This window comes from Sceloporus occidentalis, unplaced genomic scaffold (assembly GCF_023333645.1).
Source record: "Sceloporus occidentalis isolate IW3139 unplaced genomic scaffold, rSceOcc1.0.p SCAF_2, whole genome shotgun sequence".
Classification (NCBI taxonomy): domain Eukaryota; kingdom Metazoa; phylum Chordata; class Lepidosauria; order Squamata; family Phrynosomatidae; genus Sceloporus; species Sceloporus occidentalis.
This window is the reverse complement of record NW_028316982.1, coordinates 101262838-101279303: the sequence shown is the minus strand read 5'-3', so window position 1 is coordinate 101279303 and position 16466 is coordinate 101262838. Positions and strand designations below refer to the sequence as shown.

General features: G+C 38.9%; 1 protein-coding gene across 1 annotated transcript in view; it reads right to left on the bottom strand.

Moving 5' to 3' along the window:
• The window catches only part of LOC149318775 (cadherin-23-like), a 582387-nt gene that overhangs the window by 271391 nt on the left and 294530 nt on the right, over nucleotides 1–16466 (bottom strand). The window contains exons 10-11 of the mRNA XM_089510444.1: nucleotides 15008–15120; nucleotides 10605–10793 (exon numbers count right to left, since the gene is read on the bottom strand). Of these exons, the coding sequence (XP_089366570.1) occupies nucleotides 10605–10793; nucleotides 15008–15120 (302 nt within the window). The remainder of the gene's footprint in view (nucleotides 1–10604; nucleotides 10794–15007; nucleotides 15121–16466) is intronic.

Sequence of the window (16466 nt, the reverse complement as noted above, 5' to 3'; positions counted from 1 at the left end):
GGTTTGGGGGTCTGCTGGAGCTGCATGTAGGCTGAGCAAGGCCAGCAAAAGAGAAAAACAGTGGATGGGCAAGGAAGTAGGCCAGTGAGAAGTAGGGAGAAGCCACCTCAATTATGGACCCTGTGCACCATGGGGTGGAGGAGACTTCTGCCAAGAAAGGAGACAGGAAGAGGAACATGGCAAGGAGAAGGATGATGCCACTGCATGAGATTTTTACACTAGTGTCATCATTTTAAGAGATGGAGAGTGGAAAACTTGGACACTGGAGGTGGAGGCAGCTACAACCTTGTTAGTAATTAAATCCGCAAAAGTAAAACCCGTGAAAGAAAGCCCACTGTACTGATTATTCTTGCTACTTTTCACTTTTTAAAATACATACACCTACTGGTAGAAAAAAAATGATCCCAACTTCCTCCAAATGACCCCTCAAAACATTTTACATTTAACAAATACATTACTCATTTCACCCAAAAAAGCAGTAACATTGTCATTATATTATTTTTGCAACAGACAATGTTGTTACTTATAACAGGTTATTTTCAAGCTATTTCTGTCTCGTAATTGTCAGAAAGTAGCAGTAAACAAAACAAATAAACAAAAACCTCAACACATTTTTCTCTTAATTTGGGTTGCTGGAAAGTGAACGCTTTGGGGGCGATCAGAGGATTGTTTTATTTTAGTTTTAGTAAAAGGTCTAGTGATCTTCTTTATACAAGTGCTGACCACAAATTCCTGGGCAGCGCATATATTCAGAAGCACCTTATTCCTTATGTCATACTACAACACTATACTGCATATGGCTTCATTTGGTGGATCATGAGATGGCAATAAAAAACAGGGTAGATCCTGAGGTCCATCAGTCCTAAAGTCTGCATATTCCTATCCTTCTGAACTTTTACATCAGGTTACTCAACCTGCTGCCCTGGGACTGCTACATTAGAGTTCCTTTCATTAGAGGTGTTTAAGAGAACATATAAAAATAGATTGGTGGGTGAGGACAAACAGTGAGTGAGGACAGAGTGTGTTTCTATGCATGCATGCAGGTGTATATCAGAATGTCACTCCATCCATCTAATGAAGTGGACTGCAGTCCATGAGCTTACACCATAATGCTTTTTCAGGCAGAACTAGTCCTGCAAGGGAGATGATTTATGACATTGTTACCTGCATAGCTGTGAATAATGTCACCATGTTTCACCTCCTTGTTGTACCCTTTCCTTAAAAACAAAAACAAAACAATGTGTTTGTCTATTGTGTACCCCCAAACATCAAGAGCTATTGTGGTTATTGTGCATCTATGGACTTTAGACATTCCTTGCAAACACTAAAATTCTTTTTTAATTGCCCAGATGAGGATCTTGGAGGCAATCTAATCTAAACCCTCTTTCAGTGGAGGATGTCCAGTACAGTATACAACTTCACCATGCCAGAGAAAAGACCATCTACATTTATGTAAGAATAATTATATGATAAATATAATAATATAATATAATATAATATAATATGATAGTTCTGACATCAACATTCTCTCAAGTTCTGCACTGATTTGGAACTGCTGTAATCTTAAAACAATTTGAATTCTTTCTTTCACAAGATGGAGTGGATATTTTACAAATACCTGTATTAAATGTATCTGCTGGTAGATTGAACAAATGGTTAAATGAATTAAGACTGTACAGCCCTAACCCTAGTCAAATGGAGATCTAAATACCCTAATAGCACTGGATTCATCTGATCTTGGAAGCTGAGCAAGGTGAGCCCTGGTTAGTAGTTGGTTGGGAGATCAACAATGAATACCAGGTGTTGTAGGCTATATTTCAAGGAAGGAACTGGCAAAAGTATTCCTTGTCTAGCAAAAGTATTCCTTGTCTAAGAAAACGCTATGCAATTCATGGGGTAGCCATAAGTTGACAAATGACTTGGAGACACGTACACACACAATCCTAGCCAAAGAATTAGGAAACTACAATTCTGAAACTCTAGTGATGCATTCTTACATGTGAAGACTGAGTAGATTTCAGGTTTTAGAACTGCTGCTATTGCTGCTGTGCCAGCTACTTCTACTCCTACTAAAAGCATGAAACAAACTGTTGGAGGCCTTAAACAATTTTGGCTCATTTCTGATGGATTAGGGGGACCATTTGTCATCAGCTTAAACTTTATTGCACTGTTTATTTCACACACGCTAGTGATACCCAACACCAAAACTTTGTATTTCTCCAGCCCTCCTCTTTCACTATTCTTTCATGCTGATGCTGCACAAAAACAAAACAAAACAAAACAACAGCTAGACAGAGAAAATAGTAAAATCTGGGATGTGTAAACAACTTGGTAAAATGGAGGCCTGTTACAGACAGCCAAAATAAAGCTGCTTCGAGTCACAGTGGAGGTATGGTGTTTCAATGATGCATGCATCCTAAGAGTCCAGAAGTCGCACCAAAGCCACACTCCAGACTGGAGCATGGCTTTGGTGTGGCTTCTGGACTTTTAGGACGCATGCATCATTGAAACACCATACCTCCACTGTGACTCGAAGCAGCTTTATTTTGGCTGTCTGTAACAGGCCGGAGTTTCTCTGTCAGAAGCTTTGTTAACTGAAGTACATCTATGTTACAAACACTGACTACTTTAAATGTGTGTCAAACAAGACACACCATTCATGCCAGAGCCTGGTACAGCACTACTGAAGGAGGAGTAAACACCATTAAATTTAAAATGATTTTAAAAGTGTGTACAAAAGGGGAGGGGGAGCACAGAAGGAAACATGAAACAGGAGGGAGGGAAAGGGAAGTCAAGCTATTCACCATAAATGAGTTTTCACTATGGAGTTTATGACACACCTCGAGTTCTGCTATGCTCCCGTCACCCAAGAGGCCTTTTCAGATGAGTAATCCTGTCATTTCATATGTATGCCCATTGTGAGTGTCTGCGTCATTCCCCCTTTTCAGCATCACAGCTTCACAAGTGCTAATACCTATTTATGCTCCTGCTAGGAAGCAGATCTATACATTGACTGCTGCTTTTCTTTACATTTGCACTTCTAAAGCAATAGTCTCAGTTTTACTTTACTTAACTTTTAAAAAATTATCTTCTGGTTAAAGTAAATGTTTACTGAAGGCAACACCATAGGATTGTGTATGTGCTTATAAGTTGACATCATGAACCACAAGCAAGAGCCATCACTTCTTTAAACAGCTTCAAAACGGAGTTGAAAACCATCCTGTTCAGAGAAGCCTTCCCAGGCATTGCATAATTGTCGCTTACCATTGCATAATTGTCGCTTACTATTTGATGTTCTTTTGGTGCCTGTTTGTCAAACCATTTCCTGTATTGCTATGTACTGTATATGTATTATCCTACTTGAGAGTATGTATTTTCCCTGGAAGAAGATTAACCATCCATTATGAAGCCAAGCCCTTCCTCCAGTCCATCTGCCTTGGTCCAGGCCTTGGAGGTAGAGAGGAACTGCTGGACCTCTTACCCTTTCCCTCCACCACTCCCTTCTCCTTCTGTGTCATGTCTTTTTAGATTGTAAGCCTGAGGGCAGGGAACCGTCTAACTAAAAAGATTGTATGTACAGCGCTGTGTAAATTTACAGCGCTTCATAAATAAAGGTTAATAATAATAATAAAATAATGCTATACTGTACTTGACCTTGCATAAACATCTCTATGCAAATTAACTGTAACTTTAACTATAAATCAACCATTTACATTTATTTTTCTTTTTTTAAAAAAACACAAACAAGAAGGCAATAATTTGCTTTTATCTATAAGACATCCATCATTCAGTAACTCAAGGGATAGTCACAAAATGAAAACTGGAACCCATACTACTTATTTGTAGCATTCCGATATAAATTATTACTACATACAGAGCTACATCCTTACACTGTATAAAGAGAAATCAACATGTTTAACTCCAAATAAAAGCAGCTGCCAGATACCATGCATGTCTTCCCCTAGATACTTTATTCCTGAGATAAGGCTCTAACATCTTGCCATCTGCTCTACTGAAAGGGAGATCCTTACAAATACCCTATGTACAGTGTATCTGCCCTTGCAAATCAGTCATGGTCGAAACAGTGGACCATGTTCGGTTATATTGCCTGCATTATAAGGACATTTATTCCCAACTGACAGACCCAGTTTTGAACCAGTTCTCAGGCAGGCCTGATAATTTTAATATTTCACTTCATATCTCAGATTCTTCCAAAGAATCTGTTCTGAAGGTTGCCAAGTTTTCTAATTTAGCATGTTCTACCAGAAGTAAGTTATCATACCCTACTGGAGTATGTCTCACTTTCAGTTAATGCTATTGGTCTTGATTTGTTACTGGCTCTTTATTGCCAACCACTGTATATATACAGGGATTTTTGTATTTGTGAGCTCTCTTTTCTTTTGCTTGATTTATTGTTGCCTTGCAACCATATCGCTTATTTCTGATCTGTGATTGTCATAATAAAGTATGCACGTACTAGCATTCCTGACCAAAACCAAAAATGTTTGTATTCTTCATTGAGGATTGAGCTTCTCTATTTCCCTCCTACTGAAAAGAGTTTCCCTTTGCCTATCGTTTCCCTCTAGCAACTTCTGATAATATATAGAACTGAGGGAGAAAACAACAATATAATCCATAGCGGAGCAGCTCTTTTGTGGCTTTCTCTTGGAAGAAGGAAAACTATGTTGCTTCCTCAAGATTCGGTGCCCAGAGTGGTATCCTGTCATTGTAGAGAACCCAAATCTCAGAGACTCTTGAATCCTCAAGATAAGAGAGAAGAACATTGGGGTGTGAAAAGCATGTGTATATGTTTTCCTTATTTGTTAGAATTGTGTTTTTTATTTGAATGTAACATTCTGTGCAACTGTGATTAGTGCTTGGTGTATTATGTTTAATCACATCAGCATGGGCTACCCCTTGTAACATCACCCTTGTTACTTGGGAACTATCCACATAAACAATAAAATGTGGTTTTGCCCTGCTGTGAAATCTGCATGTTTAAATGATGCATGTGGCCAACATGGTAGGAATCTGGGTCAAAGTCTCCCTTCAGGACTAAACACTAGAGCAAAATAACCCTTGGTTTGCTCCAGTTCCAGCCAGAAAGTGGGTACCAGGATGTGGACTGCGCACTGGTGTGCGGAGGGGCTGGTGAGCCACTGGCGTTATTGCTGCCCATATTTTTTTTGTCTCCTCCCTGTGAATCAATCACACATGAGCATGACTGGTCAGATGCACCACTGAACCATCACACCATTGACCTGTCATACACCCCATAAAATGAAATAACCAAATTGGGGGCTTGCCCACAGTACACTGGATCTAATTATAATATTAACAAACTGGCTGATCCAACAGGGGCCATGGGGGAAGCGGGAAAGGGGGCATCCATGGGGGCATCCATGATTGTGCCATAGCAACTCATCACTGGCCACATTGATGCATTATACAGATGGTTGATCACTTGTGCCATTGAGTGGCTGGTCACATGGCTAGTTGGATAAGACATCAAATGGGTTGGCAGCTGGACATGATGATGCTGGTGATTGGTGGCCACTGGCGATATTTCTGTGTGCTCATGTACAAATGTTTGTGGCAGAACAGGAAAAAATAATGGCATGATGTAGCTTGTACCCACTAATACCTTGTTTTGGCAGGTCCATCCTTGCAGATGAAGAGGTGTTACAGTCTGCTTGTGTTTGGCCCACTGTGGGAGCCACAGGTACAGTCTGCAGATTTTCCCAGTAAATTTGGAAACTCCGGAGGTAAGCTAGTTTTCCCCCTCTGTCTGCTCAGCCCCATAGAATGGAAGTGCAAGGTACCCTTAAGAGGCATCTAGTCCAACCTCTTAAAAATGTATGACACCTCAACTGAAGTACCCATGAGAGGTTACAAACCAAGCTCTCAAGAGTGCACCTCTCAGCTTGTCCTCTATGCCATCATAATAGATCATCCTTAGGGCTCACATTTTGGCCCTGAAATCTCTGAGTGTGGGATGCTCCTGATCTGGCAACACTAAGTCATGGATAGGAAGGTATGTGTGGAACTTTTCTTCTGGTTTTATAGCTTGTTATATGCATTCATTTCCCATCATTGTAATCAATAAACCTGATTACGAAAGTTATCAATAGTGGTTTTATTTCCTTTATTAGCAATAATAGTTTCATGCAATCCTCAGTATATTGAGCCTCCAAGATTAACTCAGTACTTAATGAATATTAACACAGGATCTATCCACAGTGATTCATGCCTCATTCACTCCTCACTTAGCTAACTGCAAATACATGGGGCTTTAGTCATAGAAATTACTGTTGGTGCAAAACACAATGATCAGAGAGCTGTCTGACATTCATTTTACAGACTATGTAACACTGATCATGGATCAGATTCAGTGGATTCCTATTTGTTTTCAAGTACAATTAAAGGTTGTTTGTGTGTTTTTAAAATCTAAATAATGGGTGGGAACTCTCTGGCTCATGGAATGAATCTGGGCCCCCAGGCTCCAATTTAGTACTTTCCCCTGCCTTGGTTACCTGTTCCTGCCATCCATGTCTTTCCTTGCCATGTCCTCTGTTTCACAGCATTCCCAATTCCTGTCAGATCTACAGGATCTTTAGCCTTGGTCAGATAGCACTTTTTGCCTTCTTCCCAACCTAAACTCCAAGCTGATAAGATGCTGGTCAGCTGGCTCTTTGCACCTGCCTGCTCCTTAAATTGATGACACCTCCATGAAAACTCATGGAGCCAGCACTGACTCACTAAGATACAAAACACACAGCAGAAATAATCCAGTTTGAGACTGCTTTAATTGTCCTGAGTCAATGCTAGGGAATTCTGGGTGCTGTAGTTTTGTGAGGCATTTAGCTTTCTTTGTCAGAGAGCTCTGGTGTCACGTAAACTACAATTCCCAGGATTCCCTAGCACTGAGCCAAGGCAGTTAACACCATCTCAAATTGGATTATTTCTGCAGTGTGTTTTGGACCTCTCTTAGCACCACCCGTTTGTAAATGTTGTCTTCCCAAGGTTCTCCTTTAGGCTGGCAGGGGTACTTACAGACATCAAACAAGACAATGAAAACCCACAGGAAGCCTTCATGATTGGAGGGAGGAAACTCTCACTGATGGATACTGGGACAAACAAGAAGACACAGCTCTTCAGTTAAATATTGCCTGTGAGATCTCTAAACTAGTACATGATTACTGTTGAAGACACAACTATATGGACTCATAGTCTGATGGAGCATAGAAATTCTTATTATTTCATAAGGTTCACCTAGTGAAATATGGGCTTGCTCTTTCTGCTTGTTCTATTAAATACTAATATCTCAAATTCCAAATATTTGGGACTGTTCTGCTCTTTGACTCCATCTATGCTCATTTGTATATTGATACACTCAGCCATTATATAAATCTTTAGTTACCTGTCTGTAAAAGAAAACCATCTCTAGATAACTTTTGCCCTGAGAATTGATCATTACTTGATGAAAAGAGAAAAATGTAACACTACATAAACCAAGCCTCTAAACCAGCATTCAGTTCACCAGTTTCTTTGTATCTTCACAAAGATTCAAATCTGTGAGAATTTACTGTCTAATCCAGGACGGTTTATCATATGTGCTCAAGGAGTGTAAGGTGGTGGCATGCACTTTAGTTGCTAATATTTAAGAGATAGTTCAGATGCCATAAACTTTTAGTTTGTGGGACATCACAGACACAACTTTGCAAACTATGCTGTGATAATAACCACTTTTCATACATTTTTACATATGCAACTGCTTCTTTTCTAAGTAAAGGATACCAAAATGTTAATTTTCTTAAGGGAAAGCTTCATGGTTCTTCACTATTGTCATAGAACGAATCTTAAACTGTGATTCTTTTGCAACAAGTGAGATGTAATCATTTTCCTTTGTGCAAAATATACATTTTACCAAAAAAAAAAAAAAATCTATTATCCAATACTACATCTACTTCAAACTTCAGTTCAAATTAACTGAATTTATCCGGAGCAAAATAATTGAACTAGCAGGATAGCTTATGGTTTTTCTGGTATATTCTGCAGAAAATTAGGATACGATACCCAAATAACAGGGATTTTAGATGGCTTGGAAATTTCTCCAAGATTTCATGGGCAGATATTATAGGTCATAGGATTGGGTGGTGCACAGGAAATAAGACATGGATGTATGAGTCAAATATATGGAATAATTGAAGCACATAACCCCACGGCTGAGGAGAAGCTAATGGAATTCCTAGGTGAAATGGTCCATTGCTGCAATAAATAGAAGTGATATTAATGAGTCTAGTCCAGACAAAAAGTCAATAGGTTGTAGGCATGTGATACTGTGGTAATCACAAGAAATGGAGCAAGCATGTGTATTAGAGGGAGAACAGAAGCATGATAAAACAGAATTCTGGGAAATTATATTTAGAGAAATTAAAAGAAAATAAAAGAACAATGCAATCTGACAATACACCCAAATAATATGGAGAAACTGACATTGCATTCAGTAACAGTGAACAGCTGAACCTGAGCTCTTTGTGTGACATTCATATAAGTGCGCCAGCACTGGACAAAAGGTTCTAGTGTGAAAGCCATCTCCTACTGAACAAATATATCTAGCTCTGTGTTCATATTCTCCAAGCCATTCACTGTACTGTACCTTTCTTATTGGACATAATTATGTCCCAACACTAACAATCACTAGGGCTGCAACTGCACTGGAGAAATAATGCAGGTTGACACTACTTTGACTGCCATGGCTACATCCTGTGGAATCTTGGGATTTGTAGTTTGTGAAGTTGAAGGTTTCATGGCTGGCATCCATAGTTTTTTGTGGATTTTTCAGGCTATGTGGCCATGTTCTCGAAGAGTTTGTTCCTGACATTTCTCCAGCACCTGTGGCTGGCAACTTCAGAGAATGCAAGGAGGTCTGGTAAGGAACTCCCAGCCTGGAACACGGCCAGATTTGTAGTTTGTTGAGACAATGAAGCTCTGAGCCATGGCAGTTAAAGTAGTGTCAACCTGCATTATTTCTACAGTACAGATGCAGCCTCAGTTACAATTCAGTTAAGTAAAATAATCTTTATTTTATATTCATCTAGTAGGCACTACAAGTTAGAGGGGTGGAGGCATATTCTCATACTTTTTCTCTAGTTAATTTACAGTGCTACACAATGAGACCAGCAATGATGTCAAGAGCCGAGAAGTGGAAATGAACTGATGTCAAGTATGAGTACCCTGGGTGAAATTCTAAACTGTTTAGTCTTACTGACACTGATTTCTACATGACCAGAATTTCCAATTCCTTTAGATACATTTGAATGTAAATAGTCAGTTTATGCATACAGGATAAAAATGAACCCATGGAAGAATTCTGATGAAACAACCCGTGCTTTCAATTCCATAGACTCATGATTGTAACCAGGAGGGGGGAAAAGCCCTTTCAATTTATAAACACAACTTGAGAAAAGAAGGCATTCATTTGCACAAAAATTGAAACTGTTCTTGCTAGAACTCATCAGCTACATTGTCCTCATCTTACAGAAGAAAATAATACTTTATGGACTGAGAAGATCTTGAAAATACTGGAGACATTCGCCACATGTCACAGCGATCTTGGCAAAACTGCACAGTTTGCCCTAAGTTATTATTGGCACATTCTGCAAATTATCTCCTTGCAATAATGGATTATGTGGATATCACACAGATGATTACAATTAAGATACCAAACAGTTAAGATGCAGGAAGCACCTTACAGTAGGAGAATGGCTTAATAAATTATATAGTATAACATAGCTGCCCAAATTTTATTACAGCCTCAAGAGAAAGCCATAATTACTAATGACAACAATTTAAAACACCAAAAAGGTTTAAAACTGAGTCTTCGTCAATAGAAATATGAACATGTGTTACAATTTACCCATTTCAGATGGACATGTGTAATACTGAGGGTGTAAAAACTAAGTGGAACAATAAGGATTTTTAATTGAACTCTTCTAACATGCAATATTTTATATGAAAAATGCCATATAATAGTTTAGTGTTTATTCTTAAGAAGCCATTTTGAAGGCTTTGAAAAATTCTAAATTTTAATAAAATATAGGTAAGAAGAGATGTGACACATAGGGACAGATGTGTATGCTACTATAGTTGGGGCAATGCAAATCTTTATCAAAAATCTACTGGTCTGTAGGTGGTTATGATTAGGTAGAACCCCTTTCTCTAGCAGCACTATCCTTCCACCTCTTCACAGCCCAGAAATGTCATAAATTTCTTCTGAACACTATCATCCTGCTCTAATCTTTGTAGCCATGTCCCTAGGCTGGGACTTCCTTACCAGACCTCCTTGCATCTAGCAGTGGCAAAATCCAGCTCCTCCTTTGTACCTTTCTGGGCTCTTTTGCTACCAGGTTATTGTCCTTTGCAACTTGATTATCAAATACTTTTCAAGGAAAAGAAGGAAAACAGTTATCTTCTTCAAATGTTTATGTAAAATAATAATAAGGGGGAGGAGAGAGAGAAAATGGGTAGATTTTCTAAAAATAAAAATCATGGAAAAGATCTATCTCCAGAACATGAATTTATTCTAGATTCTTATCTCTTACCTCATCTTTGTCCTGCACTTGGATGAAAAGTGGAAGAGCAAAGCCCACCTGGGCCAATTCAGGAATAGCTACACTATACACTGAACTATTAAACTCTGGTGCATTGTCATTTATGTCAATGACAAGAATGTTGAAGGTAGTCATCACTGTTGCATTGGATGGTGAGCGATCATCATTCAGTTCTGTTCCCTATAAGAAGGAAAATGGGAAGCAAAGAAACAGGGTGGTCTTTATTTGTTTAAGTCACTAATAACTGCAGAAATTTTAGTCTTTGAAAAGAAGTCAAATCCAAATAAGATCCCACAATTACATTAAGATCAAGTCAATAAAACCTCCTGTGTTTCATATTATAGGTGCTTTGTTTTTTGCTGTTGTGTACATTCAAGTCATTTTCAACTTATACTGACCATAAGGTGAACCTATCATGGGATTTTCTTGGCAAGATTTGTCCAAAGGATGTTTTGCATTGCCTTCCCCTGAGGTTGAGAGCATGTGACTTGCCCAAGGCCACCCAGTGGGTTTCATGGCTGAGCAGGAAATCGAATCCTGATCTCCAGAGTCCAACACTCAAACCACTATGCCACCTGACTCTTGAAGTGACTACCCAATAGTAAATTTCACTGAGTTCAGTGGGGTTTGCTCCCAAGAAAGTGTGCCAAGGATTGCATCCCAAATAGTCTCTTCCTTTGTAAACTACTGAAACCTCTATTACAAGGTAGATACTTGTGGCCATAGCTATGAAAATGCCACCAACCTCAAAAATATCAGGCAATGGTCCAACATATGGTTACTTGATTTACTTAAACATAAAATCATAGTTCTTGCTATAGATCAAGGTTTTTTTAAAGAATGTGGTTTAATTATTCTGTCACATCATACAAATCCCTTAATATGGCTGATGGTATGTGTTATAGAAATCTTTTTTTTTCTCTTTGTCTCTGAAATACCACAGAGTAATGAGCAGAAGACAATACTCTGTAGAGGCATATCTCTCATCTGAGGTATGACTATGAATGCAAACCTCGTTGTGTTGGAGGTAAAACGTAAACAAAATACACAGTCCCATGTCCTGCCCCCCCTCCCCTCGGTCCTTGTTTGCTTGCTTTCTAAATGAAAATCAGTCTTGGAAGGCTGCACCTTGGTGGGAAGATAGGTAGGAATTCCCTTCTGATTCCTCTTCTACTTTCATATGTGAAATATATCTCTGTCCATAAAGCTGGCTTTCTGTGCATAGAGGGAAAGGTATAAAGATTTCATATATTTTCCCTCCCAAGTTGGAAAATAACAGGAATATTTTGGGAGTACAAAAGTTGGGAGTAAAATTAGTTCTTTGTTACCTATCTATCTTATCTGTACATTTAAGTTTCAAGAGTTTATAATGTCTGTCTCATATAAGACATGAGTATCACAATCTGTCAGGGCTGGGTCATGACAAGCAATCTGAAGTGAGCTGGGAGGTAAAAGAGAAGGGATGACATCCGCAGTCCACACTGAGCTGAAGTCAGAAGAAGTAAAGGTCTAAACTGAAGCAGCCAATGGAGTCTGGCCATGCTGAGTGTGCTGAGCTGTAGTGGAAAATATTAATGTGCTCAAGCTCCGACAATGCCGTTGCCTGGCCTTGCACTGTAGTTATGGAAGAACAGGAATGAGTACACAATGAGTAGCCACCTGTGCAACAGCTACTGTCTTGCTATGACTATGTAGCCAATCAGAGCAGTTTTACAGTGTCAGTTTATTCAATAAATAATTGCAGAAAGAATTGAGGGAGAAAATGAAATGCTACCAGACAAGGAACAGTAAGAACACTGGAAAAGAAGAGGATAAGAAGGTGGCTGTGAACAGTCATAAAAACTATGTGCTTGGTTTGAGCAGTAGCCCAATTTCTATAACAACCCCCCTTTTTGAAGACAATGATTCTTCCCAGCTGAACTATGTCATATAGATAGAAACACTTTCCTTTATTATTTTAGAGACACATATCTGTGGAGATGATGCAAACCATCATTTCCTTTGGCTTCTTCTCTGCAGGAGCAGCCTCTCAGAGGAAGAGGACAAGCTCTCCAGCTGCATTTTGAAGAAACAGAACTAGACTGCAAAGTGATGGTGCATTTATTAGCAGAGGTGAAGAAAAGTCAGCATTTCCCCTATTTGAAAAATAGATTCTGCCTCTAGTTAGATCCTTCTTTAAAAATCTCAAAGAAAACTGTACTAGAGAAAGAAGGAGGAGGATTTCAAGAGATAATGATAATAGTATATTGACCATGTAGAACTGCACTGAAAGACCCTCAACAGAGGTCAAGTGGAGTAATTGCATGCCACTTTCCCTCCCTGACAAAGTACTGCCCTTCTAGGTAGCAGGGAGGCGATCAGTACTCCCTTGGAGACCGCCAGTTACCCTCCCAATCAATGACCCTCTAACAGATGCTTTTTTCACCCCCTCCAGCCCAGTGGAATCCATACTACTAAATATCTTTCCAACCTGCTTCTTGACTTGGTATTGATTTTAATTAAAGAGCTGTGATTGGAGATGGTGTGGGGAGGAAGGGAGACGCTTGCAGATAGTGGAATATGGCTCCTCCAGGCATTTGTTAGCCAAGTTGTCTTGCCCCTCTTACTACAGTTCTCTTGCTGCTCAGCATGGGCACACTTGTGCTGGAAGGGTTTGATGATTTCCAAATGTTTTTGTTGCCAAAGAGATGACCAAAAAAAAAAAAAAAGTGGGGGCATCTTGTTAATGCCAACTCTATTGTGCCAGCAGGGAGACCCCATAAAACACGCATCTTCATTTCAGGAATGCAAGCCAATAGCACTGTCGATTTGCCAGGGAGACTGATTACAATCCTTATACACAGAATTTTAATACACAGATTCAAGCATCCATGGCTTGAAAATATTTTTTAAAAGTATACATTTCAAGTATCAAACCTTGATTTTTCCATTTCATATAAGGGACACCATTTGCTATGGCATTATATTTAATGGGACACAGATTTTGTTATTCATGAAGGTTCCTAGAACCAAACTCCAGTGGATAACAAGGGTCCATTGTATATCAGTTGGGTGGTCACAATTTTTTTCCTTCACATTTTGGATAAGGAAAAGATAAATAAGAAAATCAAAACTAAAACAGAACATCAAATTGCATAGGAAAAGGTTACTGAAAAGCCATACAACCTATTTTTCATAAGTTTATTCTTAATATCATTCATGTTCATGTCTGAAAACTCACATTGGGACAGCTGAATGACTTATGCCTTATGCGAACCTCTGTGTGTGCCACTTAGCTCCTATTACATCACTACCTTGCAGCCTCTGTTATCCATAGCATATACACCAAGATGGTGTTGTCTTTAACTGTAATTGTTTTTGCAGCCAGTGTGGTATAGTTGTCTGCGCACTGGATTACAACCAGGGTTTGAATCTCCATTCAGCCATGAAACCCACTGGGTGACCTTAGGCAAGTCACACTCTGTCAACCTCACAGGAAGGCAAAGATAAACCACCTCTGAACAAATACTGCCAAGAAAACCCCATGATAGGTTCACCTTAGGGTCGCTATAAGTCAGAAATGACTTGAAAGAAGACAAAGACAATTGTGGTTGGTGGTCAAAAGTCAAACACATTATTTTCAGTAATGTTATGGAACAGGAAAAAACATGTCTCATCATAGAACCCTAGAAGAATTTAAATATTCCATGTCATGGTGGTTGACATCACACAAAGTTATCTGGGATATATGAAGACCCATTATGCTGGTATCTATACTATGTAAGTAGAGCATATGAGCAATAAAACATGATTTTGATATTAGTTTTGAAGTCAACTTCCCCCTCCACATGAAATTATATTATATGCCTTACTCTCTAAAGGTCTGGAGTCTGGCAAGGAAGTCACATGAATCCACTGCATTTATCACACACACATTATTTATGGATTCATCACTATTGTTACTATTTATTATGTGAGCAGAAAATCATCATCATGACAAAATAAATTTGAGAGGGGGCTGATTTCAGTTATGTGTATATGTAAGATATGAACATGTAACAATCATTCAGCTTTAGTAGCAAGTATTTGATTTTTGAAACCTAGATTTATTTGTACTGAACATGTTTTCCCAAAAAAGGAAATATTGTTCCTCAAAAATTAATCTTCTTAGACAGCAATGGTAACTGTATGGATGTAATTTCCCCCCTAATAATTATTCTAAGCTAGAAATTGAGTAAACTGAAGTGTGCATGTGAAAATTCTCACCAATTTTCAAAGTTAAACACATAAATCAAAATACAAATTTCCAATTTCTACAGTTTCATCATGTTAGATCCCAGTTTAGCTCCCACAGCAGCAAATTCTCTTGAGATATTCTGAATCATTTACTCCAGTACAGTCTCTGACTCTCTCACCTTCACTGTAAGAATAAATCCAGCACTGTAGAAAGGATTTTCTCGGTCCAGTGGCCCATTCAGAGTTAAAGCACCACTGATGTAGTCCAGTGCAAAGATACTGTTGGTGTTGCCTGACAATAAAATAAAAAGGATCAGCACAAATAAAACTCCTGTGCAGAAGAGCATAAAAAGCTCAAGACTTAATATATAGGTTTTGCACACACACCAGTTAGCTGCTTTGTTTTCACGATTGCACACAGATGAAAAGAGAAGTTTGAGAAGCAAAATGTTGTGCTATTTGAAATTCCACAGACTCTATCACATGGGAGGCAAGCGGCATTAAAATGTGATTAAAACAGGGTAATAGCATGGGGGAGGGGAGATTATCGCACTCCTGCACACTTCTCCTGTTTGTGTCCCATGCATAAACTGTAATGGACGTGTCACAGGGTAACAACAGAAAGTCCTGTTATTAACCAATGATACATCCATTACAGTTTATGCACAGGACATGAACAGGAGAAACACACGGTGTGTGTGATAATCTTCCCACCGATTGCGCTATTACCATGTTTTAACCACAATTTAATGACACTTGCCTCCTCATTGTGATAGAGTTCCCAGTCAACAAGAGCTTATGCCATAATGGGCTTGAGGCATTTTAAAGAATAAACTTTATTTCTAATGGCCTCAGTACCAAGATACAGTCTTGAAAATTGAGCTACTTCTTCTGACATCATCACAAAAACGTCAGGTAGCATTGGCATTTCAGTGCACTCTGGTTAAAATGGAAATGTATTCCTGGCTTTTGTACACCAATTAGTTCTGATTGTGAGTCTTGATCTGTGACAGGATAGGACACAAAGACAGACAGATCTGCACAGTTCACATTAAGTATATGATGGGAGATGGAAGGAGGGCAATTTGATGGAAACACTGTTGACAGTATAGATGACAAAACTATTTTTGGTTCTAAATTGTGAGAAGGTGGGATATAAATTAATTAAGCAAAACAAATAAATATTGGCAGAATGTGCAGTAGATAGATAGGAAATGAAATTCCTCTTCCTTCTCCTTCTCCTTATGTAAAGGTAAAACTCCAGCATAAAAAAGGAATACAAAATAAAAACAGGCAAGTAAATCTATATACCACACAACAGAAAACCAACAAGGGTGGCAACTGTAAAAGTAGGAAGTAGGAGTCCCATTCTGTAACACTTGCCCTAGCAAGCTGGAATTTCCTGATTCCACTATTGTTACTTGAGTGTATAAGTTATAGCATGATTCAAATCTGGAAACCTGTTGATCAGCCACTGACCTGCTGGTAAGAAAAATAAAAATATAACCCCCCCCCCCCCTGAAAAAAGGAGGACGGGAGCTTACTGGAAACATGATGGGGATGATGCAACCAGCATTTAGCACAATTGAGTTGTACATGAAATTTACAGATTTATTTATTATTTATTGCCCACAGCAA